Raw genomic sequence first — 27,556 nt, 5'->3', positions numbered from 1 at the left:
TTAACAAGGGTCTCTGTTCCAAATAACTTTCTGGAGGTTTTGTGAAGCTCTTAGTGCCACGACTATACAGGAAAGATTAACCACAAGGTTTACTGATAGAAGTGCAATCTTGACAGGCCGCTTTCCAAAGACTTGGGTTATGACATAACAGAATGTTTGTTTATAAATATAATAACATTTTAATTGCATTGAATTTACTTCTTACATCACTCACATACATGAGGAGTAAAAATCTTTACGTTATGTCTCCGTCTAAATGTGCAATTTATAGTAATTTGTAATAAATAACAGAACAATCTTATCATCGTAAACCAAAATAAACTTGCAACTCTGAGTCATTTTTACCTGTGAAAATGTTGGAGGAGGGGGCGCTGGGGGAGGAGGAGGAGGAGGCATCTTTCAGTATTCAACAGGTACGTGGGATAACCGTTCAAAATCCTACGGAATGATTAGAAAACAAAAAGTTAGAAACATCATTTTAACAAGTGGACTAAAACATTACAAATATTTCTATTTTGCTCTTTCTACAAGTGCAGTCTGATTCACAACGTATTTCCAGAACTTCCTGATTCTACGTAAGAATACGAAAGTCAATGCTTCAACCACTTATGCTCAGTGTACATTGGAATATACAGTCTGATTTAACATATACACATAAACTTGATGCTGAGGGTTGGCCGTGTATCACTGAAAATGACACAACTTTAATATCCAATTAGGAATGAAAATTACATTATGAAATATTGCACGTGAATAAAGACTGTCATGTTCAGTCTGTCACTGCTTTAAGGCTATGGCTGCTTTCTGGTTGCAATGTGTTTAAAGAAAATTATAGACACAATCAATAGACAAACTGCAAGTCTGTAAATTCTATAACTGATTTCATTAGATATTTATAACCTACTGAAGATTCATACTTGACACTGACAATGAAGATAGTAAAAAAAAAATCAAGACTCATTAAAAATGACAAAATCACCGAGGACAAAGAGTACTTAAATTAAAACCAGTCTGTGAAGTTCGCAATTAATTATGGCAAGTTGGGAATGCAAGTCTGAGCATGACAGATAATAAGGTAGCTCATTCAAATGCAGGCACATAAATTTTAAAAAACCAAGGCAAAATAATTATTGAAATGGTAGACAACACATAATGGCAGATCAGTCAGAAATTATGCTGGTTAGGTCATGGAGTGGGAGCCCTTCAAGTCACACATTGAGAAAAAGTTTTTTTTTAAATGGTCAGATAATAGCACAGAAACAGGCCCTTCAGCCCATCTAGCCCATGCTGAACCATTTAAATTGACTACTCCCGCTTACCTACACTAGGGTCACAGCCCTCCATACCCCTACCATCCATGTACTTATCTAAACTTCTCTTAAACTTTGAAATTGAGCTTGCATGCACTACTTATGATGGCAGCTCACTGCACACTCTCTCAACCTGCTGAGTGAAGACATTTCCCCTCAAGTTCCCCTTAAACTTTTCACCTTTCACTCTTAACCCATGACCTCTGGCTGTAGTCCCACCCAACCTCAGTGGAAAAAGCCTGCTTGCATTTACCCTATCTATACCGTTCATAATTTTGTACATCCCTATCAAATCTCTTCTCAGTCTTCTACATTCTAAGAAATAAAGTCCTCACCTATTCAATCTTTCCTTATAACTCAGGTCCTCTAGTATTCTGTGTACTTTTCCAACCTTATTTACATCTTTCCTGTAGGTTGGTGACCAAAACTGCACACAACACTCCAAATTAGGCCTCACTAATGTCTTATACAACTTCAACATGACATCCCATCTCTTGTACTCAATATTCTGATTGACGAAGACCAATGTGCCAAAAGCTTTCTTTATGATCCTATCTACCTGTGATGCCACTTTCAATGAATTATGGACTTGTATTGCCAGTTCTCTTTGTTCTAACACACTCCTCAGTGCCCTACCATTCACTGTGTGAGACCCACCCTGGTTGGTCCTACCCAAGGGTAAAATCTTGCACTTGTCTGCATTAAATTCTTCTGCCATTTTTCAGCTGGCCCACATTCCACTGCAAACCATGATAGCCTTCCTCACTGTCTAATACACCCCGTATTTTGGTGTCATCCGCAAATTTACTGATCCAGTTAACCACATTATCATCCAAATCGTTATATACTGTAGTTAACAAACAACAACGGACGCAGCACACACTAGCCACAGGTCTCTAGTCAGAGAGGCAACCATCTGCTACCACTCTCTGGCTTTTCCCACAAAGCCAATGTCTAATCCAATTTACTACCTCATCTTGAAGGCTGAGCAACTGTACGTTCTAGACTAACCTCCCACGTGGGACCTTATCAAATGCCTTGCTGAAGTCCATGTAGACAACATCAACTGCTATGTCCTTATCAACTTTCCCGATAACCTCCTTGAAAAACTCTAAGATTGATTAGACATGACCCACAACACACAAAACCATGCTGACCATCCTTAATCAGTCCATGTCTTCCAAATACTTAAATATCTGCTCCCTTAGAATACTTTCCAATAACTTTCTCACTACTGATGTCAGGCTCACAGGCCTACAACTTCCTGGTTTATATTTAGAGCCATCCTTGAACAGCGGAACAACATCGGCTATTCAACAATCTTCTAATCCTCTGGTACCTCCCCTATCGCTAAAGATGTTTTAAATATCTCTGCTAGGGTCCTGACAATTTCTGTATTTGCCTCCCACGGGGTCTAAGGAACACCTTGTCAGGCCCTGGGGATTTATCCACCCTAATTTGCTTCAGGACAGCAAACACCTCATCCTCTGTCATCTCTATAGGTTCCATGAAGTTAATGCCGCTTTGCCTCACTTCTATACACTCTGTCTGTCTCCTGAGTAAATACAGATGCAAAAAAATTAAATAAAATCTCACCCACCTCTTTTGGCTCCACACATTCTGACCTTTCAGAGGACCAAGTTTATTCCTTGCAATCCTTCTGCTTCAACGTATCTGTAGAATCCTTGAGGATTCTGCTTCACCTTGTCTGCTCGGGCAACCTCATGCCTTCCTTTAGCCCTACTGATTTCTTTCTTAAGTGTTCTCTCGCATTTTTTATACTCCACAAACGCCTCATTTGTCCCTACCAGCCTACACTTGCTATGTACTTCCTTTTTTTCCTTAACCAGGGCCTCAATGTTTCTTGAAAGCCAAGGTTCCCTACTCCTGTTGTCTTTATTTTTTATTGGCAGGCACAAGCTTTACACTCACAAAATTTCACTTTGGAAGGCCTCTCACTTACCAAGTACACTTTTGCCAGAAAACAACCTATCCCAATCCACACTTGCCAATTCCTTTCTGACACCATCAAAACTGGGCCTTTCTCCAATTTAGAATCTCATCCAGCGGACCAGACCTATCGCTTTCCATATTTACTTTTGAAACTGATGGCACACTGAAATGGAGAGCTCGGGCTCATATGCTTGGAATGAGGCCACAGATGAATGGAAAAAGATCTTGTTAGAAGGCAGGCCAATACAAAAGTTCTGATAGAATATTTAAATAAATTTGAGTGACATGGAGCATTGGTGAAAGTGGCACAGATTGATTGGGAGACACTCAGTAGTGGTAGTTATGGCTGATTGTAAAGAAGTCTTCAATTGTGCAGGAGGTGATGGACAATTGACTTGCCAATGCAACAATAATTATGAAGCAAACTGGCAGCAGCAGTAGTCTTAACTAAATTTAACATTCTGATTCTGTAGCATTGTAACTCTGCAGGGGAAGACAATAGGTGAAGGCTCATATGTTGATTGTCATTCATTGAAACCTTAATGATTTCTCTGATCTCGTCACCAAACAGAGATTTCCTGTATTAACACACTGTGGAACCCTGCCACAACGCAGAGTTTAGGACATGTCTATTTTGTCATTTAATAATCTACAAAGTGTGTATATATTTGTATATTCAACAAAGCTTCCTTCACGACTGTAAACAAACGAAATACATTTTAGGGTCTCAAGTTTGTGCTCATAATCACTCAGACTGACCACCAATATATGAACACTCAAAGTGGTTCTGCCCATGCAAAAGTTATCTACTATACTTAAAGTGTTAAGTTAATTATAGCTATAGAAACAGTAGCTAATCAGTTATTGCTGTGTTTGTGTTTGAAAAGTATAAAATGGCTCTGTTGAGTGTGAGGAGAGGAGACAGACTCTTCAGAAGATTTGCCGTGTTAAATTTAGACCTTTGCCACTATTATCTACAATCTCTCTGTCACTTAGTCACAATTGCAATGACTGTCCCTTAACTTTTTCCTTCATTAGTAGACACAGCTTGGGTCTCCCTCCTGACACTTATCCTCACAAGCAGAACAAATGTTACACCTCCTCCCTCACTACTATTCAGGGCCCCAAATAGTCCTTTCAGGTGAGGCAACACTTCACCTGCGAGTCTGTCGGGGTCATCTATTGTATCCAGTGCTTCTGGTGTGGCCTCCTGTATATCGGTGAGACCCAATGTAGATTGGGAGACCGCTTCACCAAGCACCTACGCTCTGTCCGCCAGAAAAAGCAGGATCTCCCAGTGGCCACCCATTTTAACTCCACTTCTGACATGTCAGACCATGGCTTTCTCTACTGTCGCGATGAGGTCACACTCGTTGAAGGAGCAACACCTCATGTTCTGTATGGGTAACCTCTAACCTGATGGCATGAACATCGGCTTTTTGAACTTCTGGTAATGCACCCCACCACTCCCCTCACTATTCCCTATTCCCATTTTCCCTCTCTCACCTTATCTGCCCATCACCTCCCTCTGGTCTCCCCCCCCCCCTTTCTTTCTTCCACGGTCTTCTGTCCTTTCCTATCAGACTCCCCCTCAAATCCTGGATTTCTTGCACCAATCAACTTCCCAGCTCTTTACTTCACCCCTTCCCCCTAGTTTCACCTATCACCTTGTGTTTCTTCCTCCACTCCCCCCCACACCGTTCTTAATCTGACTCATCTTTTTTTTCTCCAGTCCTGATGAAGGGTCTTGGCCTGAAACATTGACTGCACTTTTTTCCATAGATGCTGCCTGGCCTGCTGAGTTCCTCCAGCATTTTGTGTGTGTTGCTTGGATTTCCTGCAATTGCAGATTTTCTCTTGTTTGTGTTACGTCTACAAAGTTGGCCAACACCAGTTCTGAGATTTGCCTGTTTATTCTTCAGTTGATCAGAAAATAAATGTTCCAAAATCATTTAAAATAAAATTTAAAAACTTTGGACAATAATTCCATTTCACAATGAAGATTGCAAAATACATGTTTTCAACCAGCATTCTTCATGCAGGATTGCACAAACTATTTCTTTAAATATTAACATGAACATTGAACAGTTTGGCCTGGTAGATTAATTATTTAATGCAGAGGATAAACCAGTAAGGAAAGGAAAGAGGGAGAGTTGTGACTTATTATGAAAAAGCCACTGAAAACTATGTTCAGGGTAAATGAGCAGTTGAACAAATACGAAATGTATAGAGTCAACATGGATTTATAAACCACAGATCAAGTAGAGGTACAGTCGACGTTTCAGGCCGAGACCCTTTGTCAGGACTAACTGAAGGAAGAGTTAGTAAGCCACTTACTAACTCTTCCTTCAGTTAGTCCTGATGAAGGGTCTCGGCCTGAAACGTCGACTGTACCTCTTCCTAGAGATGCTGCCTGGCCTGCTGCGTTCACCAGCAACTTTGATGTGTTAGTTGTTTGCATGTTGTCTTTGTCAACTTCTCATTCAATTGGCAGATTATAATACATATATAAAGGGCAACTCAGATCAAAGGTAATCCTTGTAATTTGCTAAATGGTTGGGAGTGAGGCAGGGAAACGCATAAGAAGGTAAGGAAAAACACTTGGACTGTGACAAACCATGTCTCTTCCTAATGAAGGAAGAGGGAAGTGCACAGAATTTAACATTTTCACCAAATTAGCAAGCAAATTTAAATTATCGGATGGAGCAAGTGAAGTGATGAGCATAATGCAAGCAAATTCAATATCAAAAGTTCTAAGTTCAAACTAGATTTATTACCAAAGTACATTTACAACCCTGAGATTCATTTTCTTAAAGGCATATAATTGACTGGCGTATTGCTCATGTGGTTCCATTGTTTAAAAAGGGTTCTAAGAGTAAACCTGGCAATTATCGGCCTGTGAGTTTGACGTCAGTGGTGGGTAAATTGATGGAAAGTATTCTTAGAGATGGTATATATAATTATCTGGATAGACAGGGTCTGATTAGGAACAGTCAACATGGATTTGTGCGTGGAAGGTCATGTTTGACAAATCTTACTGAATTTTTTGATGAGGTTACTGAGAAAGTTGACAAGGGTAAAACGGTGGATGTTGTCTATATGGACTTCAGAAAGGCCTTTGGCAAGGTTCCACAAGGAAGGTTAGTTAGGAAGGTTTAATCGTTAAGCATTAATATGGAAGTAGTAAAATGGATTCAGCAGTGGCCAGATGGGAGATGCCAGAGAGTAGTGGTGGATAACTGTGTGTCAGATTGGAGGACGGTATGTAGCGGTGTGCCTCAGGGATCTGTACTGGGTCCAGTGTTGTTTGTCATATATATTAATGATCTAGATGATGGGGTGGTAAATTGGATTAGTAAGTATGCAGATGATACTAAGATAGGTGGTGTTGTGGATGATGAGGTAGGTTTTCAAAATTTGCAGAGAGATTTAGGACAGTTAGAAGATTGGGCTGAAAGATGGCAGATGGAGTTTAATGCTGAAAAATGTGAGGTGCTACATTTTGGTAGAACTAATCAAAATAGGACATACATGGTAAATGGTAGGGAATTAAAGAATGCTTTAGAACAGAGGGATCTAAGAATAATGGTGCATAGTTTGCTGAAGATGGAATCTCATGTGAATAGGGTGGTGAAGAAAACTTTTGGTTTGCTGGCCTTTATTAATCAGAGCATTGAGTATAGGAGTTGGGATGTAATGTTGAAATTGTACAACGCATTGGTAAGGCCAAATCTGGAGTATTGTGTACAGTTCTGGTCACCGAATTATAGGAAGGATGTCAATAAAATTGAGAGAGTACAGAGGAGGTTTACTAAAATGTTGTCTGGGTTTCATCTCCTAAGTTACAGAGAAAAGTTGAACAAGTTAGGTCTTTACTCTTTGGAGCGTAGAAGGTTGAGGGGAGACTTGATAGAGGTATTTAAAATTATGAGGGGGATTGATAGAGTTGACGTGGTTAGACTTTTTCCATTGAGAGTGGGGAAGATTCAAACAAGAGGGCATGGGTTGAGAATTAGAGGACAAAAGTTTAGGGGTAACATGAGGGGGAACTTCTTTACTCAGAGAGTGGTAGCTGTGTAGAACGAGCTTCCAGCAGAAGTGGTTGAGGCGGGTTCTATGTTGTCATTTAAAGTTAAATTGGATAGCTATATGAACAGGAAAGGAATGGAGGGTTATGGGCTGAGTGCAGGTCAGTGGGAATAGGATAGGGTAAGAGTTCGGCATGGACTAGAAGGGCCGAGATGGCCTGTTTCCATGCTGTAATTGTTATATGGTTATATACGCAAAAAATCCATAAAAGAATATTTAGTATAACAGAATCAATGAAAGAACACACCAAACTGGGCTTTCAACCAGTGTGCAATACACAATAAGCTGTGCAAATACAAAAAGAAAGAAATAATAATAAACAATAAATCTCAGGGCTAACAACCCTGATTGGTAAAACAAAACTGTTACAGAAACAGCAATGAAGAATCCATGCATGACGGTATTCCTGGGTCTCCACCTGGGACTTTCATGACTGACAGTAATGAAAGCTGAGCTACTGACATAATGAAGGAACACTGTCAGAGACAGAGGACGTTCATTGCTGCCCTAAATGCCAGTGGTGTAATGGGCAGTAGGTACAGTAAACAATAAATATGGAGAACATGAGATGAAGAATCCTTGAAAGTGAGTCCATTAGTTGTGGGAACATTTCAATGATGGGACAAGTGAAATTGAGAGGTTATCCCTGTTGGTTTAAGAGCCTGATAGTTGAGGGTTAATAACTGTTTCTGAATGCAGTGGTGTGAATCCTGAGGCTCTTGTACCTTCTTACTGACGGCAGAAGCGAGGAGAGAGGAAAGCATGTCCTGGGTGGTGGGGATTCCAGATGATGGATGCTGCTTTCCTGTGACAGCGTTTCATGTTAATGTGCTGAACGGTGGGGAGGGCTTTACCTGTGATGGAGTGGGCCATATCCACTACTTTTTGTATCATTTTCCGTTCAAGGACATCGGTGATTCCATACCAGGCTGTGAAGCAGCCAGTCAATATAATCTGCACAACAGATCTTGTCAGAGTTTTAGAGGTCATACTGAATTTTCGCAAACTCCTAAGAAAGTAGAGGTGCTATTGTGCTTTCTACATAATGCACTTACGTGCTGGGCGCAGGACACATCCTCCGAAATAATAGCACTGAGTTGAATTTTAAGTTGCTGACCCTATCCAGCTCTGATTCAAAGACAGATAAATCAAAGACCAAAAGATAAATAAATCAAAATATTCCCTAATAATGGAAGATAAGTTGTAATGGGGAGAAGATGGCGGTGCGACGACAGCACGCACGGCCTCTCCGGTGATGAATATCTGTTATCCGTCAAGTGGGGGACTGTGCACAATCCTGATTTGATGGAGACAGACGTGAGTGCATAGCAGAACATCTGGAAAACTTCTGAAATGTCTGCTTTGCTACCGCTGCTACTGTGTGGTAACCGGAATCTCCAGAGCTGAAGGCCTCGAAATCCTCAGCTTTGCATGTTTCAGCAGCTGAGGAGAGGTCGAAGATGCTTGGCAGAGGATGGCGCTCAGAGGCTGTATCGGAGGGGCTGGTCGGAAGCTCGGAGTTTTCGGATGGATGGACTCAGGGTCGGCTGTGGTCGGCTGCTTCCAAGGCATTGGCAAGTTGACGGTGCCTGGAGGTTTATGGCAGGGAGTTTCTCCCTTTTGCCGCCGCTATCGGGGACTCGGGAGTCGATCGACTCAGGAGGGAAAAAAAAACTTTCTTTTTATTGTGCCTGTGGACTGTTCTTCATCAAATTATGGTATTGCTTTGCACTGCTGTAACTATATGTTATAATTATGTGGTTTTGTCAGTGTTAGTCTTTGGTCTGTCTTGTTTTCTGTGAAATCACACCAGAGAAACATTGTATCATTTCTTAACGCATATATGCATTTCTAAATGACAATAAAAGAGGACTGAGCGTTCTCTTAATCTAAGATAGGGGACTGTAGAGGAGCAAAGGCTGTTTGGACATGCATATTAATAAAATACCATACTCAAAAAGAAATGAAAAGCATTGGCTAACAAAATGCTGGCTTTCGTCTAAAAAGGTAAATGGAAAGAAATATGGAGAGAAATACAGAAGTCTGAAACCTAAAATATCTTGACGAGTTTTTGACAGGGTGGATGTGGAGAGGGCACTTCCTCTCTCTCTTCACACATGGTTATGACTTTGGAAATTCTTTCTTAATGAACAGCGGAATTAAGTCTTTGAATATTTTTCAAGGCAAAAGAAGATGGATTCTTGTTAAGTGGTTAAAAGGCTACAGTGGGTGGACAAGAAAGCAAAGTCCAGGTTATAATCACATTAAATGGCAGAGCAGGCTCAGTGAACTAAATGGCCTACGTTATTCATAATTTGTTTGTTCGTAGGTTCTGTATGGAAGCTTGGTTAAACCCTAACAAGACCTTTGACAAGGTGCAATCCATGAGGCTGCTGAACAAGATAAACAGCCCATGGCATTAAAGAAAAGATACCAGCATGGACAGAAAATTGGTTGACCGGCAGAAGGCAACAAGTGGGAATAAAAATGGCCTTTGCTGGTTGGTTGCTGGAGATAAATTGTGTTCGCAGGGATCGGTATTGTGACTTCTTTTCACGTTATATGTAAATGATCTGCATGATGGATGATGGATGTCCTTCTGCAGGTATTGTTGATGAAACAGGGAACCTGCAGAAGGACTTGGACAGATTAGGAGAGTGGGCAAAGTGTGAGGGAATATTGTATAGGGAAGTGTATGATCATGCACTTCAGTAGAAGGAGTAAAGACAGACTTTTTTTAAAAACAAAAATGGGTAGCAAATTCAGAAATCAGAGGCGCGAAGGGTCTTGGGTATCCTCTTACAGGATTCCCAAATAGTTAATTTGCAGGTTGAGTCGCTTACAAGGAAGGCAAATGCAATGTTGCCATTCATTTTAAAAGGACTAGAATATAAAAGCAAGAAGGTAAAGCTAAGGCTTTATAAGGCATTGGTCAGACCACACTTGGAGCTTTGTGAGTGGTTTAGGGCACCATTCAAGAAAGGATGGGTCCAGAGGAGGTTCAAGACAATGATACCAGAAATGAAAGGGTTAACATATGAGAAAGGTCTGGGCCTGTATTTGCTGGAGTTCAGAAGGAGGGGGGTTGGGGGATCCCATTGAAATCTACCAAACGTTGAAAGGCTTAGATAAAGCAGATGTGAAGGGGATGTTTCCAAAGGCGGGTGAGTCTAGAACCAGAGGGCACAGCTTCAGAATAAAAGAAAGTCCCTTTAGAACTGAGATGAGGAGAAAGTTATTTAGCTGGAGGGTGGTGAATCTGCTGAATTCATTGCCCAGATGGCTGGGAAGGCCACATCGTTGCGTACCTTTGCAGTGCAAGTTGATAGATCCTTGATTATTAAGGGTGTCAAAGGTTACAAGGCAGCGGCAGGAGAATGACGTTGAGAGAGGAACCAAAATCAGTCATGATCAAATGCGGAGACTTGATAGGCCGAATGGCCTAATTCTGCTCTTTTGTCTTTTAATCTTGTAATGGCTTTGAGGAAATAAGATGCAGGCTTGTCAAAATGGAACTGATACTAAAACAATACACGTGTACAGCCAGGACCCAAGAACTTAGTGTTCAAAAAATTCTGTTCTGAGTTTTAGGATAATTAAGAGATTAATTCAAATGGTAAATTTTATTCATTGATAGAATTCAGAGGTAGGCCAATTCATTTCTTCAGCACGAAGGTTATGAAATAATTGAAACTATAAATAAATGTTGCAGATGCCAGAACAAATCTGAGATGAAGTTTGGTTCAACAAAGATGTAAAAGAATAATGTTCAATAGTAGGTAAACAGAAAGTGTGTAAATAAATAAGAAAAGGAGGCGCCATGATCCAGCTGGAAGCTCCAAGATGTACATATTGTAGATCTGCTTCCTGAGATGCTGCGGTTCTTCTGGTGATACTACCCCAGTAGAGAGAGCTATTAAGGAATTTCAGCTTTTAGACCCAACAGTTTACTTTCTAATCACTTGCTGCTTTTGTTGGTCTTGGTGGGAGAAATCATTAGTTTGAGAAGTCCATTGGAAAAACTGAGCCAAGAAACTGCTGTACATTTTAAACCATTTGATGATAAATATGGATGGCAGTGTGCCAGGCAAGCACGTTACTTTGTCCTCAATGATACTGAGCTTCTGGTTTGTTATTGGACTTTCACTAATCAAAGTAAGAGAAGGATACTCAATCATGCTCCTCACATGTGCCTTGTAGATGGTGGAAAGACCTCGAGTTATCAGGAGGCAAGTCATTTGTCATAGGATACCTAGCCTCAAAAGCTACTGTAGCTCTGATATCTGTGTGTCTGCTTGAGATGAGTTTCTTCTGCTCAATGGTGACCCACTAGGATGCTGACAGTCTGAGGCTCAATGAGGTAAAGCCATTGAATGCCAAAGGCAGGTAGTTACATATCAACCTGTGCCTGAATGTTTGTGTTAATATCACTGCAAGCAGACAAGGACTCACTACTGAGATTTCCACATGCAAATGAACATTGTGCATTTAACAAACATCCTCACCACTTGATGGAAGCTCACTGATAATGATCGGGCTCAGTACACCACTTTGAAGACTCCTGTCTTTCAGTTTGTAAAGTACAAGTCCAACCACTGACGTAATGATGTTCACAGACTTCAGGTTTTACCAGGACACCCTTATGTCACTCACTCTCACCTCATCCCTGTAATTCAGCTTAGGGGTACTTGTTTTATTCGAGGTTATGAGATGGTTAGGAGTTATGTTGGGACAATAGTGAGAAGGTTATTGAACAGATATAAATAAGATTTAAATGGTTTAAACAAGTGAGCATAGAGAGTTAAAACCAGATGAATAAGAAACAACAATTCAATATGTGAAAGGAGACAAAAGATTTTAAATATCTGCAAAAAAAAGATCAGTTTTGCAAGACCAGTGTTACAAACTGTTGAAATTCATATTCTTGCCATACCTTGAATATTGCCCAAGTTTGTATTTGCTAAAAGAGCCATTTGCTAATTCAAACACTCGTATGGACCACTCTTGTTGAAAACTCAATTAACTAAAGACTGATATTTTTAGTCAAGCATATCATTTATTTATGGGCTGTCTTCTACTGAGATTACTACCTAAAGCATCAGCTTTTTTACAAAATAAAATGCAGTAAATTGTGACTCCCATCTTTATCAGCGTGAAGCATAAACTGAATGAAATTACTTTTTCAGCCTTCTGTATTCTTGAAGACACCAAGGACTGCCACAATGAGAGATTAACAATTTTTCACACCAGGTAGTTATTTGTGTACCAGACAAATTTTTTCTGCTCCAGGGATCCATATGGGTCTAGGCTCCCTGATGTGCCACCAGTCAAACCCTTAGTTACAGAGAAATAAATAAAGCCAGTAAGAAAATGTTTTATCAGCTGCATTATCCAATGGAGAAGAGTTCTGAATATAAACTTTGAACATGGTGTATATTGTACAGAGCCAACAAAAGGTGCATGAAAAAATATTCCATCCAGTTGTCAAAAGTAAAAGCAGGGGAGATAGTGTTGTTTACACAAACCATTTAATTCTGAGACTGACATAAATTTCTAATCAGCTCAGTTAGTTATGGTTAGTTGCAACTTAGATGTAGTTCCATTGCTTCAGATTCACTCCAAAATGTTTAGTAATTAGAGCTAGATAGTATACAAAATATTTAGATTCTTGACTGAGTAGATGTGGGCACAATATTTCCCCTAACTAAAGGAACCTAGAGCCAGAAATCATAGATCCAAGTAGTAAAGATGTTGCCTACAAATTACAACAGGAGATAGAAAATACAAACCAAAAGGGCAATGTTACAGGAGTCATGGGGGACTTCAATATGCAGGTAGATTGGGAAAATCAGGTTGGTGCTGGATTCCAAGAAGCGAAATTTGTAGAGTGCCTATGCAATGGCTTTTCAGAGCAGCTCGTGGTTGAACCCACTGGAGAATCAGCTATTCTGGATTGGGTGTTGTGCAATGAAACAGAATTGATTAGAGAGCTTAAGGTAAAAGTACCCTTAGGGGAAAGTGATCATAATATAATCAAATTCACCCTGAAATTTGAGAAGGAGAAGCTAAAGTCATATGTATCAGTATTACAGTGGAATAAAAGGGAATTACAGAGACACGAGAGAGGAGTTGGCCAAAATTGATTGGAAAAGAACACTGGCAGGGATGACGGCAGAGCAGCAATGGCTGGAATTTCTGGAAGCAGTTCCGAAGGCACAGGATATATACATCCCAAAGAGGAAATAGTATTCTGAAGGAAAGATGACACAACCCTGGCCAACAACAGAAATCAAAGCCAACATAAAAGCTGAAGAGAAGGCATATAATAGAGCAAAGATCAGCGGGAAATTAGAAAATTGGGAAGCTTTTAAAAACCAACAGAAGGAAACTAAAAAAGTCATTAAGGTAAAGATGGAATACAAAAGTAAGCTAGCCAATAATATTGAAGAAGATACCGAAAATTTCTTCAGATAGATGAAGTGTAAAAGAAAGGCGAGAATGAATATTGGACTGCTGTAAAATGATGCTGGGGAGGTAGTAATGGGGGACAATAAAATAGCAGATGAACTGAATAAGCATTTTGTATCAATCTTCACTGTGGAAGACTCTACAGAATGGTGGGAGTTCCAGGTGTCAGGGCATCAAGTTACCATAACTAGTGAGAAGGTTCTTGGAAAACTGAAACGTCTGAAGGTAGATAAGTCACCTGGATCAAATGGTGTACACCCCAAAGCTCTGAAAGAGGTGGCTGAAGAGATCGTGGAGGCATCAGTAATAAACTTTCCAGAATCACTCACTAGGTTCTGGGAAGGTTCCAGAAGACTGGAAAATTGCAAATGTCACTCCGCTCTTCAAGAAGGGAGACAGGCAGGAGAAAGGAAACTATAGGCCTTAGTGGTTGGGAAGATGTTGGGAGCAATTATTAAGGATGAGGTCTCAGGGTACTTGGAGGCACAAGATAAAATAGGCCATAGTCAGCATGGTTTCCTAAAAAGAAAACCTTGCCTGCCAAATCTGTTGGAAGTCTTTGAAGAAGTAGCATGCAGAACAGACGAAAGAAAATCGATTGATTTTGTGTACTTGGATTTTCAGAAAGCCTTTGACAAGGTGCCACACGAGACTGCTTAATAGGCTATCAGCCCATGGTTTTGCAAGAAAGATTCTAGCATGGATATAGCAATTGCTGATTGGCAGGAGGCAAAAAGTGGGAATAAAGCGAGCCTTTTCTGGTTGGCTGCCAGTGACATGGTGTTCCATCGGGGTCTGTGTCGGGATCGATTCTTTTTATGTTACATGTCAATGGTTTGGAAGATGGAATTAATGGCTTTGTTGCAAAATTTGATGACAATATGAAGAAAGATAGGCAGGTAGTTTTGAGGAAGTAGAGACTTTGACAGATTAGGAGAATGGGCATAGAAATGGCAGATGGAATACAGTGTCGGTAAGTGTTTGGTCATGCACTTTGGTAGAAGCAATGAAAGGCTGGACTATTTTCTAAATGGAGAGAAAATACAAAAAACTGAGACGTAAAAGGACTTGGGAGTCTTTGTGCAGGATTCCCAAAAGGTTAGCTTGCAGGTTGATTTTGAGGTTGAGGAAGGCAAATGCAATGTTAGCATTCATATCAAGAGAACAAACAGGGATGTAACGTTAAATCTTTATAATGCACTTATAAGGCCTCATTTGGAGTATTGTATTGTGAGCAGGTTTGGGCCCCTTATCTTAGAAAGGATGCACTAAAACTGGAGGGGGTTCAAAGGAGGTTCATGAAAATGATTCCAGGATTGAATGGCTTGTCGTATGAAGAGTGTTTGATAGCTCTAGGCCTGTATTCACTTAAATTCAGAAGAATGAGAGGTGACCTCATTGAAACCCATCGAATGTGAAGGGCCTTGGTAGAGTGGATGTGGAGAGGATGTTTCCTACAGTGAGAGAGTCTAAGGCCAGAGGACACAGCCACAGGATAGAGGAGAGTCCTTTTAGAATGGAGATGAGTAGAAATTTCTTTAGCCAGAGAGTGGTGAACCTGTGGAATTCATTGCCACAGGCAGCTGTGGAGGCCACGTCTTTATATATATTTAAGGCAAAGGTTGATAGGTTCTTGATTAGTCAGGGCATGAAGGGATATGGGGAGAAGGCAGGAGACTGGGGCTGAGAGGAAGATTGGATCAGCCATGATGAAATGTTGAAGCAGACGCAATGGGCCAAATGGCCTAATTCTGCTCCTATATCTTACGGTCTTATAGTCTTATTTGTCAGGTGTACATTGAAATGCATAGCGCAATGCATGTGCACCAAGACTGAGCAATATGGGAGTTTCTGCCATTGTTCTGGACAATAGTCAATCTTTAAACATAACAGATATAATTTAGCCAGTCATCATTACACTATAGTTTGCATATGCAAACTGGTTACTGGGTTTCCTGCATCACAAACCGTCTTCACTTGGGTGTAAGTTAATTGCAAATCAGAAGCCACAGTTTATTGCAGAGGTCCGTGCCAGACTGGCAATGGAAGACACTATTTAATTGCAAGTCAATTTCATTCATAATAAATTGTATATTTTTGGATCCATTCAGTAGTACAGTAGGTTCTAGTTAATTGGGACCACTACATTTGGCCCATTTGTTTATTATCATTTAACTACGTACAGGTATATGACATATATAACCATATAATGTATATAGAAACGAGACAACGGTTCTCCGAACCAACGTCTCTTCATCGTTCTTGATAAGGCCACCCATGGTTGTGTCATCTGCAAATTTGATGACACGGTTTGAACTGCATCCTGTCGCAAAGTCATGCATCAGCAGTGTGAACAGCAGCAGGCTGAGCAGACAGCCCTGGGGAGTGCCAGAGCTCAGCGTAATAGGCAGCAGCATCTCTTGTCCCATACGGACTAACTGTGGCCTTACCATTAAGAATTCCAGTATCCAGGTCCAGAGGAAGATTTTGAGACCCAGCGAGGACAGTTACCCCACCAGTTTCTGGGGTATGATGGTGTTGAACACTGAAATGCAGTCTATAAACAGCAATCTGGCACATGAGACCCCATTTTCCAGGTGGCACAGGACAGAGTGGAGGGCAGAGGCTATTGCATCCTCAGTGGATCGATTTGAGCGATAAGCAAACTGGAAGGGGTCCAGTGTAGCTGTTCATGGCCAGCTGCTCAAAACATTTCATAATGGTTGATGTTAATGCCACTGGATAATAGTCATTTAGGTAGGTTGCCGTCACATTTTTGGCACTGGAATGATGGTTGCCACCTTGAAAATCAAGGGGACATGGATTGTTCCAGAAAGATGTTTACTATATCCATCAGCACCTCTGTCAGTTGGGCTGCGCAGTCTTTCAGAACCCAACCTGGTATATTATCGGCCCCACAGCTTTGTGCAGGTTGACTCTTGCCAGAGTCTTCCTCACCTCAGCATCAGCCAGATGGAGTGTCTGCTCCCCTGGGGGGTGGGGTGCCTTCCTTGCTAAGACTCTGTACTGCACATCAGACTGGATGTAGAAGACGTTCAGGCTCTCAGGGAGTGAAGCATCCTGGTTACTGATGCGCAGGTAGATTTGTAGTCTGCAATCCTCTGAATTCCCATGCCACATGCATCTCAATCTCTGGTATCACAGATGTGACTGTAAAGTCTCTGAGAATGCTCCCATTTCACCTTCCTGACAGCTGTCACATCTCCCGATCCAAAAGCAGCATCACAATCTCTCAGTCTGGCACGGACCTCTGCAATAAGCCCTCTGATTTGCCCTCACTTGGACGTGTTTCTGATGGTAACATCCTCAGTACACTGCTCTATGTCGCTGGTCACAGAATCCACGTATTCCTCAATGTTAACATGGTTGCCGTAGGTAACAACCTCCCTGAACATTCTCCAGTTCGTGTTATCAAAGCAGACACTGCACCCTCAGGTCCGGTTTTTAAATCACCTTTAGAACTGGTTTGACCAGTTTGATGAGTGGTTTGGTGTGCTGGAATTAACATTACAGATAAATGATTTGAGAGTCCAATGTGGGGTTGAGGGACTGCTTTATTGGGCACCTGGTATGTTGGTATAAACCAGGTCTCATGTGTTTTCACCTCTGGCAGCAAAATCAACATACTGGTGGAATTTTCGCAGGGTGCCCCAATTTGTCGAAGTTTCATGGAAATAGAAGGGGGAATTAAAAAAAAGACATACTGCTGTTTAACCTAGTAACAATGTATTTAAATGAAATACAGAACAAATTAGAACACTATCAATAGTACGACAGTACTACGAAACTGTATTAGTTCCTTATAGTTACTGAAGGAATTTCTAACACACGCTGCCGTGTTCTTTTGATTGACTGTAAATAAACAAAATCAGAGTAGACTCTTTGTGCAGATAATGCACTTCATGCAATCCTTTTGACGATTGCATCTCCAAATCTTCATTTTCATTGCAACATTCAAGATGATTATCGATACCTTTAAATTCTTTGTAGTTCCTAACTTGTTGAACCAGTGAAATTGTTTCATTTTCACTCCTGACCGTTTCTGGCATCTCCAAGCCTGAATGCTTGAAACCACAGTGAGCAAAACGGTTCCAAATTGTCTTACTGCTTATTTCTCACCAACTATCAGTGACAAAAATTGCTGCTTTTTAAACACAGACACATACAAATGATGCTATTTAAAAGCTGTTCACTCTAAGCGCGTTGTAGTGTCTAATGGCTACACATGTGCACGTGACTGACACTAGTTAAAAACTGTTCGGCAACAGTCTTCTGCCCCAATTAAGTGGTAAAGTGTCCCAAATGGAATCCTGGCTATTTTTTTAAATTAATATTTGTTAAGAGTTGGCCCAAATAAGCAGCTGCCCCAATTAACCAAAGGGCCAATTAACCAGAATCCACTGTATACTTAAATTCTTCAGCAGATAAATTTTCTAAAGCCTAAGTCAGGAGTAACAACAGCAATGTTAACTGATCAAAACATTATTGCTAGACTCACCATTCAGAAATTTAATTCTGCTCTTCATTAATAGTCTAACTTTACTGGCTCAAGTGTGTATCTAATCACCACACAAAGGAAGCATGAGATTGCACAGCAAAGGGTGCAGAGGAAGTTGTAAGGGATGGAATGTTCAACTACGAGCAAGGCCTGGATGGATGGGAGTGTTTTCCTTTGAGCCGAGAATGCAGAGGGTGAAGCTGACTGAGATACATAAAATTATGAGGGACACAGGGGAGATAGTGATAATGTTTCCATCTGGAAGAGGAAGCCAACACTATTAAGTATAGGTTTGCCCAAGTTATGGGGTCAATGATTTAGAGGGAATTGGAGAGAGTTGTTTCACCAGAGAATGGCTGAAAACTGTAATTTGCTGCTTGAGAGGGTGAAAGAGGCAAGTATTCTCACAACTTTTAAGTATTATTTAGAGGAGCACTTGAAAAAAAAAATCATAGTGCAACAGGCGAGGTGATTGGAATAGACAAGGACCTGATGGTTTGCATGAACACAGTGGGCCAAAGGACCTGTTTTCTAACAATACATCAAGTAAAGATTGTCACAGAGAAGGTGTCATCATTTTCAGACAGGGTAGCTGTTAGGAGCACATACACACTCTGACGCATGGCACTGTACAACAGGGGACTGAATAAGACCCAATACCAATCTTTGTTTCAGATTCTATTTTACAAAAGATAAATTAGCACAAGTGTAGCATCCACTTAATGTAGATCGGAGGCTCACCAAGTCGGTCGCATTCACATTCATATCATTTCAAATCATAAGATATAGGAGCAGAAATAGGCCATTTGTCCCATTGAATCTACTCTGCCATTTCATCTTGGCTGATCCAATTTTCCTCTCACCCCCAATCTCCTGCCTACCTCCCCGTATCCCTTTATTCCCTGACCAAACAAGAATCTATCAACCTCTACCTTAAATATACTTAAAGACTTGGCCTCCACAGTTGCCTGAAAGGATTCCACAGATACACCACTCTCTGGCTATAGAAATTCCTCATCATCTCCATTCTAAAAGAACACCCGTCTAATCTGACGCTGTGTCCTCCTGGCTTTTGACTCTTCCATCAGAGGAAACATCCTCTGCACATCCATTCGGTCAAGGCCTTTCACCATTCAATAGGTTTCAATGAGGTCACCCTTCATTCTCCTGACTTCTAGTGAAACAGGCCCAGAGCCATCAAATGCTCTTCATAAGACAAACCAGTGTCAGCACATCCTATCAAAGATGAGGGGCCCAAAACTGCTCACAATACTCCAACTGAGGCCCTCACCTATGCGTTATAAAGTCTCAACATTACATCTTTGCTTATATATTAGCAGACATAATATAAACTGGACATTTCAATTACTGCAATAACACAGAATCATCTTTCTTTGGCCAGATCTTATGTCGAATACATTCACGGCACAGAGATTGCTGAGAAACTTAATACAAACCTGTTCAGTAATAAAGAAAAAAAATCTTTAAGTTACAAAATAAATCCCTCAGTGGACATAGTAATGACTAAATTAGAGCTGATGCCCAAAATAAAGCACAGAAACAGTTCAACAGACAGAGCACGCTACTTTTACATCTGCATCGATGTAAAATGGGTCTCAATTCAAGCGTGTCAATAAAATTCTCTTAACAAAAAATTATCTTAAAGGCCCAATGTTCAAGACCAACTGTAAATGACTGAAGTCCACAAAGAATAAATGCTAAATCAAGTAAAATTGCAAAAAAGCCCAGTTTACTGCAAATTAAATTAAACTCACAATTGATACTGGCTTTGTTGTGGTTTGCACCTTACCAAAAGCATTAGTTTGATATATCAGCGCATATCTAAGCACATAATTATCTGTTAATCAGTTATTATGACAAGATGAATACATGGGTACATTTTTTAAAAAGTCATGCTGTTAATATATTTGATTGAAGTTATAAAAGTCGTCCCAGGCTTTATGGCATCAGGAGCTGAAATCACAGTTTTTTTTTTCTTTTGACCAAAGAATCATCTTACTTGTGAAAATAGACTTCTTGCTAAGGCCTATGCTTCATCCTTAAGTGGTCAACAGGAAAAACAAAGCACCCGAATTACCACAGCCACTCTTGTCAATTGTGTTCACCAATCACCTGACTTGCAACATTTCTGCAACAAGAAAGCAGCAAGTTCAGCTAAACATAAAAAAATCTCACTTGTGCAGCTTATTTAAAAACATCAGACATTGGAACGATGACACAATTCACAAGTTAACATCTCATGCAGATGCAGCAACATCCAACCTCTTAACTGTTTCTTTGTAACAATTGAGTTCACTAAAGTAATTCACTTAAACTGATTGCAACTTCTTACTGAAATATACAAATCTTTTATTCACCAATAATCAGTTTCCAAATTTCCATTATAAATCACTACTAATTCCTTGGAGTACTTGGCTCTAATTTATAAAGCTATTTCCCTGTAGTGAATAACTAAACTTTCTCTGCAGAGGATTAAACTCTACCAAAATGCCTCACTGACGATTTTCACTTATCGAAGTTTCTAGAAGTACCCTTTGTACAGCACATCGAATTTTACTTCGAAAGCAAATCAATCAATAATTAACTGTCTAAACTATTATAGGTAGTGAAGATGATAGGCAATTGATATTCAAGGCTATAAGTTCAAAGAAAAAACGATCAGATGTCTGGGAAGAGTAACAATTTCAGGTTGTGTACGGTATACATACTCTGATATTAAATGGAGCCATTTTAAAGTGATACAAGTAGAATCAGAGGTCATCAGTGATGAAGTTTCTGCACAGATTGAGTGGTCAAGAAGTTACATCTAGCATGAAAATAGGCTATTTGGCCCATAGTGTCAATGCCAATCATGAAGTGCATAGCCACAGGGAGAACATTCAAACCTCACACAGACAACACTGGATGTCAAAGCTGAATCTAGGTCATGATGTTGCCCCTTATCTAAGAAAGGAAGTGCTGACATTGGAGAAGGTTCAAAGAAGTTTCACAAAAATGATTCTGGGATTGAAAGGCTCATCATATGATGGCTTTGGGCCTGTACTCACTGTAATTTAGGAGAATAAGGGAGGATCTCATTGAAACTGATCAAAATGTTGAAAGGCCTAGAGAGAATGGATGTGAAGATGTTTCCTATCGCATGGGAGTCCAGGACCAGAGGACACAGCCTCAGAATAGAGAGACATCCATTTAGAACAGAGATGAGGAGAAATTTCTTTAGCTAGAGAGTGATGAATCTGTGGCATTCATTACCACAGGCGGCTGTGGAGGCCAGGTCACTGAGTGCGTTTCATGCAGAGGTTGATAGATTCTTGATAAGTTGGGGCGTGAAAGATTAAGGGGAGAAGGCAGCAGAATAGGGTAGAGAGGGAAATGGATCAGCCATGATCAAAAAGGTGGAGCAGACTCGATGGGCTGAACGGCCTAACTCTGCTCCAGTGTCTTACGGTCTTGTGAAGCCGTGAGATAGAAGCTCCACTAGCAGTGCCCCTGTGCAACCTCAGAAGATGTGTTTTAGGTACTGGTAGTACAGCTGGTGGTAATGGTACTAGCAGTTACATTGTGGTGTCCTGGTTGGAAACAATCATTTTGTACCAGTTAACCTGGAAGCTGCAGAATATCTGCTTCTTGACTGTTGTAAAGGCCACTTATGTACAGGTAAACAAGAAATTTACTGGCTTGGATTTTCCAGGAATATTTTCCCATTTGTGACATTACACCTTGAATACGGAGTCCCATCAATCATTTATTTTGAGTGTGCACTGCCTCTGAACCCCACAAAATGGTTAGGTCGGGCACAGGATTTGCAAACTCACTTGCCTGAAAAAGATTTTGCAGAATTATAGGGAAGAAAAGTGCAAGACAAGTTGCAGCTTCTTTAAAAATTAAATTACTTGTATTTTTATAACATTTATAATTATTTAGAAATTCTTCTAGAAATCTTATCAATTCATGATTTTTGAAAATATATAGTAGTCTCAAATCTTTCTGAATTACAAAATGTGCAAGAAACACCAAACATCTATCTTGGAGAGGCTGAAGGGTCAGCACAACATTGTGGGTCCAAGGGCCTGGACTATGTTCGACATTCAGTGACCACTTTATTAACAACACATACAAATATCTCATCAGCCAGTCATGTGGCAGCAACTCAGTGCATAAAAACATGCAGCCAGGGGCAAGGGGTTCCCCATTCTGATGTTTGTTGTTCAGATGAAACATCAGAATAGGGAAGAACTGTGACCTCAGTGACTTTGTCCGTGGAATGATTGTTGGCACCAAACGTAGTGGTATGAGACTCTCAGAAACCACTGATCTCCAGATGCATACACAAGGACTCAAATGCTTGCACTAATGGCACTTTGTGCATTACTGTGATATTCTGGTGCTGTTGAAACTTACTTTCTGCTACCTACCTATTTAATATTGTTTTTCTATTACTGTCTTGTTTTTATCTACCGCTTTATTTAATTACTTGACAGGAAGCCAAACAGAGTTTCATGGTACCTATGTAGAATGACAATAAAGATCATTCAATTCAACTCAATTCAATTTTCAAGCACAACAGGTCTCCAGGGTTTACAGGGAATGGTGCGAGAAGCAAAAAAAAAAATCCAGTGAACGGCAGTTCTGTGGGCGAAAATGTCTCGTTAATGAGAGCAGTCAGAGGAGAATGGCCAGAATGGTTCAAGTTGACAAGGTGGTGAGAGTAACTCAAGTAACCATGCATTACAGCAGTCTCGCGCAGAACAGCACAACGTATCGAACTTTGAGGTGGATGGGCTACAACAGCAGAAGACCATGATCATACACTCGGTGGTCACTTCATTAGGGACATAACGTACCTAATGAAATGGCCACAGAGTGCATGTTCTAGGACTGAGAACAGGGCTTTTCTGGCATTGAAAGGCTTAAAAGAGTTTCATGCATGCTTGTTTGTTCTGGACCAATCCCTTCACTTTACAGAAGTGACCAAGGTCATGCACACATTCTTTTTGGCCCTCTTGGACTGGCTGGATAATCAAGACCGGTGTCCTGCAAGTCCAGAGGAAAAAGGAAGATGCGATGAACATGGACACCAGCGCACAATCCAGCTTCCTAAATTAAGATCCAGCGTGCCATTGCTCGGAAAAGAAAGGAAACAACCTATTTGTATTTAGTAGAGAAGACGACTTTGGGTCTTGAATCTTATTTTACTAAAAATAGGATTATTCTAGTTCAGGCATAGGAGCAGAATAAAGATATTCAGCCCATTGAGTCTTCTCCCTGTGAAAGTTAAAGCCATTGGCACAGATCAAGTCTATCTAGATGTTGTCCACTCCACACCCACCTTGTGTATATTCTGTTTGATAGTTTTTCAAGGCATGTTCCATTGCAAAACTTAAATTGGACCTAAAGCCAACGGCATTCTACTCATCCCGCAATGCACCTATTTCATAATCAATAGAGGTTTATACTGCAAAAGCAAAATATCTAGATCTTTAGCAGGTTAAGACTTTCAGCAGCCAATCTGAAATCTCAGATTACAATCACTCACATCTTTTGGATATATGATATCAGCAAGTTTGCAGCTAAATGACATTTTTACTCCATAATCTTATTAGCTCTTGGTGATACTTTCCCTTCTGAATTCTCCCAGCACAACCAGCTCTCGGGGAAACTCTTGCCTCAGATCTCTTACTCTGAGCGCAACAAAGCTATTCCTTTTTTACCAAACTGAATGAAATTTACTTTGTTCATTCCTGCAACATCATGACTCTTCCTCCATATGAAAGATGACAATCTCCTTCCCCTCAAAAATCTATAAGTTACAAAAAAAATTACATTATGTCTTTGCACTCTATGCTGCTGTAAAACAAATTTTACATCATGTGTGATAATAAATCTGATTCATCCCCCTTGTCATACTTGGTTAAAGCAGGCAGCATTGTACAAAAAAAAGTTGTATTTAACATCCTTTAAGTTCATTGTCAAAAATATTGAAACTACAGGTACCAAATTGAAAAGCAAATTGCTATAATATATTTTAATTGGTTTTAACTGCTATCTATATTTCTGATCCAGTTAAGTAGATGGCAATTCTTTTCCCCTAAGTAGTTCCTCAGGATTGGGAATAACTTGTTTCCACTCTGGTGCTGTGGGTTCTGAGGTGGCTAATGAGATCAATAGGGGATCTACAAACTCTTCCACAGGTGGAGTATGTGGAGGAAGGCAGTGGGCAAGGCCAGCTGAATGTCTGTATCACAACAACATATTTAAAAGAATGCAACAAACATGATATCTACTGCAAGTGCTTCTGAGAAGCTCCCACTTCTGAGAAAATTTCTGAGAAACTTGAGGTTTACATTTTGTTTGTGCATCTTCTCCAACTTCTATGCACATTCAGCATCTAAGGGTCTACAACATTATCTCCTACTCTACTGTGGAAGAAAACTTTTAAATGACATCTCAACCCTCTACAAACAGCCATAATTTGGAACATTTCAGATCAGCTCCGTAGGCAGTCAATGAGACATATTATTAAGCACCCAAAATTGACCTAAGCATTGAATCAGTACATACACAGCCTGCTAATTAGAGGCTCAGGTTTACACGTGTCAGCTTTCTTCTGGGGTGTGGCACCTTTGCAGGAGATATCAACGACTTTGGTCATGCCAGATGACTTGCCCTCAAATATTCATTCATCAGCCTTCCTTCAACTTCAATCAGAATCGATATGGTCGATTGCATCAGAAGTAAAGCATCAAGAGAAATCTTTGACGTGTGCTCCTCTCTCCCCACACTACCCTAAACCTCACCCCACAGAAGGCAAATGCAACAAGGCATTTTATTTTGCCACAAGGGGGAAAACAAATTGAAACATCTCAAAACACTTCACAATCAATGAATTGTTATCCAACTACATGAAGTACAACAATCTACGTTGTAGATGACAGTATATAGATATTAAAGCAAGATCTCATGTGCTTGCTCAGATAAGCATATCCAGACAAACTTTTAAACCTCAAACAAAATCCCAGATGATGGTAGAAATCTTAATTGTTGCATGAAAATTCCTTGCAACAGCGACTGAACTTGAAGTAATAATGTGGCTGAATCATTTTGGGGCATACTATAATTGGAGTGAGCTATTGCTTAGATGCAAGCTTTTGTTTCCTATAAAACAGGAAATATAAAAATACAGGCAGCAAACGCTCATCATCGAGGTTTTGAGCGGCTGGTTTAGTCATCTGACTTGTATCAATTCAAAACGGATGTGTTGATATGGTAATACAGTATCTGGAAAACTGCAGTGGGGTGAGAAGTCTTTCGTTCTTTTGTGTGCTAATTCCAACCATAAATTTGTGAGAAAAGAATCCCACTATTATTTATCACACAACTAATACATATTTCAACCAATACGTACAAAAGTTTCTTAATTTTGAGTTTGCAGAATGTATCATTTAATAATAACATTATTGTAACGGTACATGCATACTACTAAATTTTTTCCTTCAGAATAGGAGAACAGAATCCAAGGTATTCAAGTTTAATCCCAATGCATAAGAAGCTGGATATCTGCAACATCGTTACAAAGATGATAAAATTCATTGGAGTGCATCTTGCTAGTCAGCAAATCTAATTTTCAGCTAAATCGCAGATTACTGCAGTTTTATGGCCAATCATGCAACAGTGAACTTGACCGCTCTATCGTGCACCCTGGGGAGCCCAGTGGCACATCGCCCTTCTCTATCTACATGACCTATTTCAGAGTCCGAGTCACCAGTTACTTGAGTAGAAACTGCCAACCTGAAGATCAAGGGATAAAGATACATCTCCATTTTACTTATTTACATTTAAAAATAAATATCTTAGTCTTTTATTGTGTATTTAAAGTCCCTTTTAATATTTACACTTAAAATATGCATTCCAAAAAGTTTGTTAGCTTTGGAAGCTGAAACTACAATCTGGGTTTATCCCCTACCAAAGGCTGTCATGACATTCAAGGCAAGGTCACAACAGCAGAGGCCTACAGGCCTGTAAGGCCTTGCTAGCTTCACTTTCTGACTGTAGAGGATCAATGCAATCATTTCTTAGAGTCTGGACCAAGCCAGTATGGGGAGGACAGACTCAATGCGATCAATGAGGACATGACTGGGAAACAGGCATTCTTGCGTACAACTAACATTGAAAAGTCATGACACACTCTAGAGCAGTCAGCTAAAACTACTGTTGCAAAGGCAAATCCAGTTTTATTTATTATTTTCCTAATGCTTGTTTAAAAACATCTTGCCACAGCAGAATTAGTCCATTTGGTGCATCGATTTTGCTCCACCTTTTCATTGATTTATTATCCCTCCCACCCCATTCTCCCACCTTCCCCCCCATAACCTTTGATGCTCTGACTAATCAAGGGCCTATCAGCTTCTGCTTTAAATATACCCAATCACGTGGCCTCTACAGGGGGGTGGGGGTGTCTGTGTCGATAGGGACCAGAGTGCCATAACAGGTAGTAGAGTGGTTGAGGAGACAGATGTAGTTAAAACCTCAGACAACGTCAGGAATCAAAAGTTTTATCATGGTGGAACTAATGTTCTGAGTTGTGTATATTTCAGTGCAAGTACGATTATAGGAAAGGCAGACAAGCTCAAGCATGGATCAATGCTTGTGATTATGATATTGTAGACATCAGAGGGACTTGGCTGCAGGAGGGATAGGAATGGCAGCTCAATATTCCAGAATTCCATTGTTTTAGAAATGCTGCAACAGGAGGGATTAAAGGGTAAAGGGTGGCTTTACTAGTCAGGTAAAACGTCACAGCAGTGCTCAGTCAGGACAGGCTGAAGAACTCGTCTAGTGAGGCTTTATGACTGGAACTGGAGGAATAACTGACTTCTAGAGGGGAAGTGAAGTCAAGATGGCACTAAACGGTGACTCCTTTGCCAGCTTCTTCAGAATCAGCTTTATTTCTATCTTTGATTTTTTTTCCTTTTCCAATGTTATCTTGAAGACCACGACCTGGACTTTGGTTCTTTGCGGGAACGGGACTCACTCTCAGGGCCTCACAGCTGGCTGCTTTTTGATATCCCAAGGACTTGGCCTGGAAGACTAGTGCACCTTCAGGGCTCTGAATGTTTGTGGCTCTGGAGACAGGCCGATTCTAGGCTGGTGCCCCTATCTGAAGCATAGCAGGAGAACACGGAACATCGGGAAGTTG

General features: G+C 40.4%; 1 protein-coding gene across 6 annotated transcripts in view; it reads right to left on the bottom strand.

Annotated features, from left to right (window-relative positions):
* The window catches only part of wipf1b (WAS/WASL interacting protein family, member 1b), a 126,977-nt gene that overhangs the window by 34,822 nt on the left and 64,599 nt on the right, over positions 1-27,556 (bottom strand). For 5 of the 6 annotated variants that reach the window (XM_063052137.1, XM_063052139.1, XM_063052142.1 and 2 more), the window contains exon 2: positions 346-438. In XM_063052137.1, coding sequence (XP_062908207.1) covers positions 346-396 — 51 coding nt within the window. In that variant the 5' untranslated portion in view covers positions 397-438. Of the gene's footprint in view, positions 1-345; positions 439-20,359; positions 20,489-27,556 lie in introns of those variants that run through there. The other variant, XM_063052140.1, reaches the window with a different exon arrangement.

This window comes from Mobula hypostoma, chromosome 6 (genome assembly GCF_963921235.1).
Source record: "Mobula hypostoma chromosome 6, sMobHyp1.1, whole genome shotgun sequence".
In the NCBI taxonomy this organism is placed as follows: domain Eukaryota; kingdom Metazoa; phylum Chordata; class Chondrichthyes; order Myliobatiformes; family Myliobatidae; genus Mobula; species Mobula hypostoma.
Note: the sequence above shows the minus strand (reverse complement) of the source record. Positions and strands in the feature narration are given on the sequence as shown.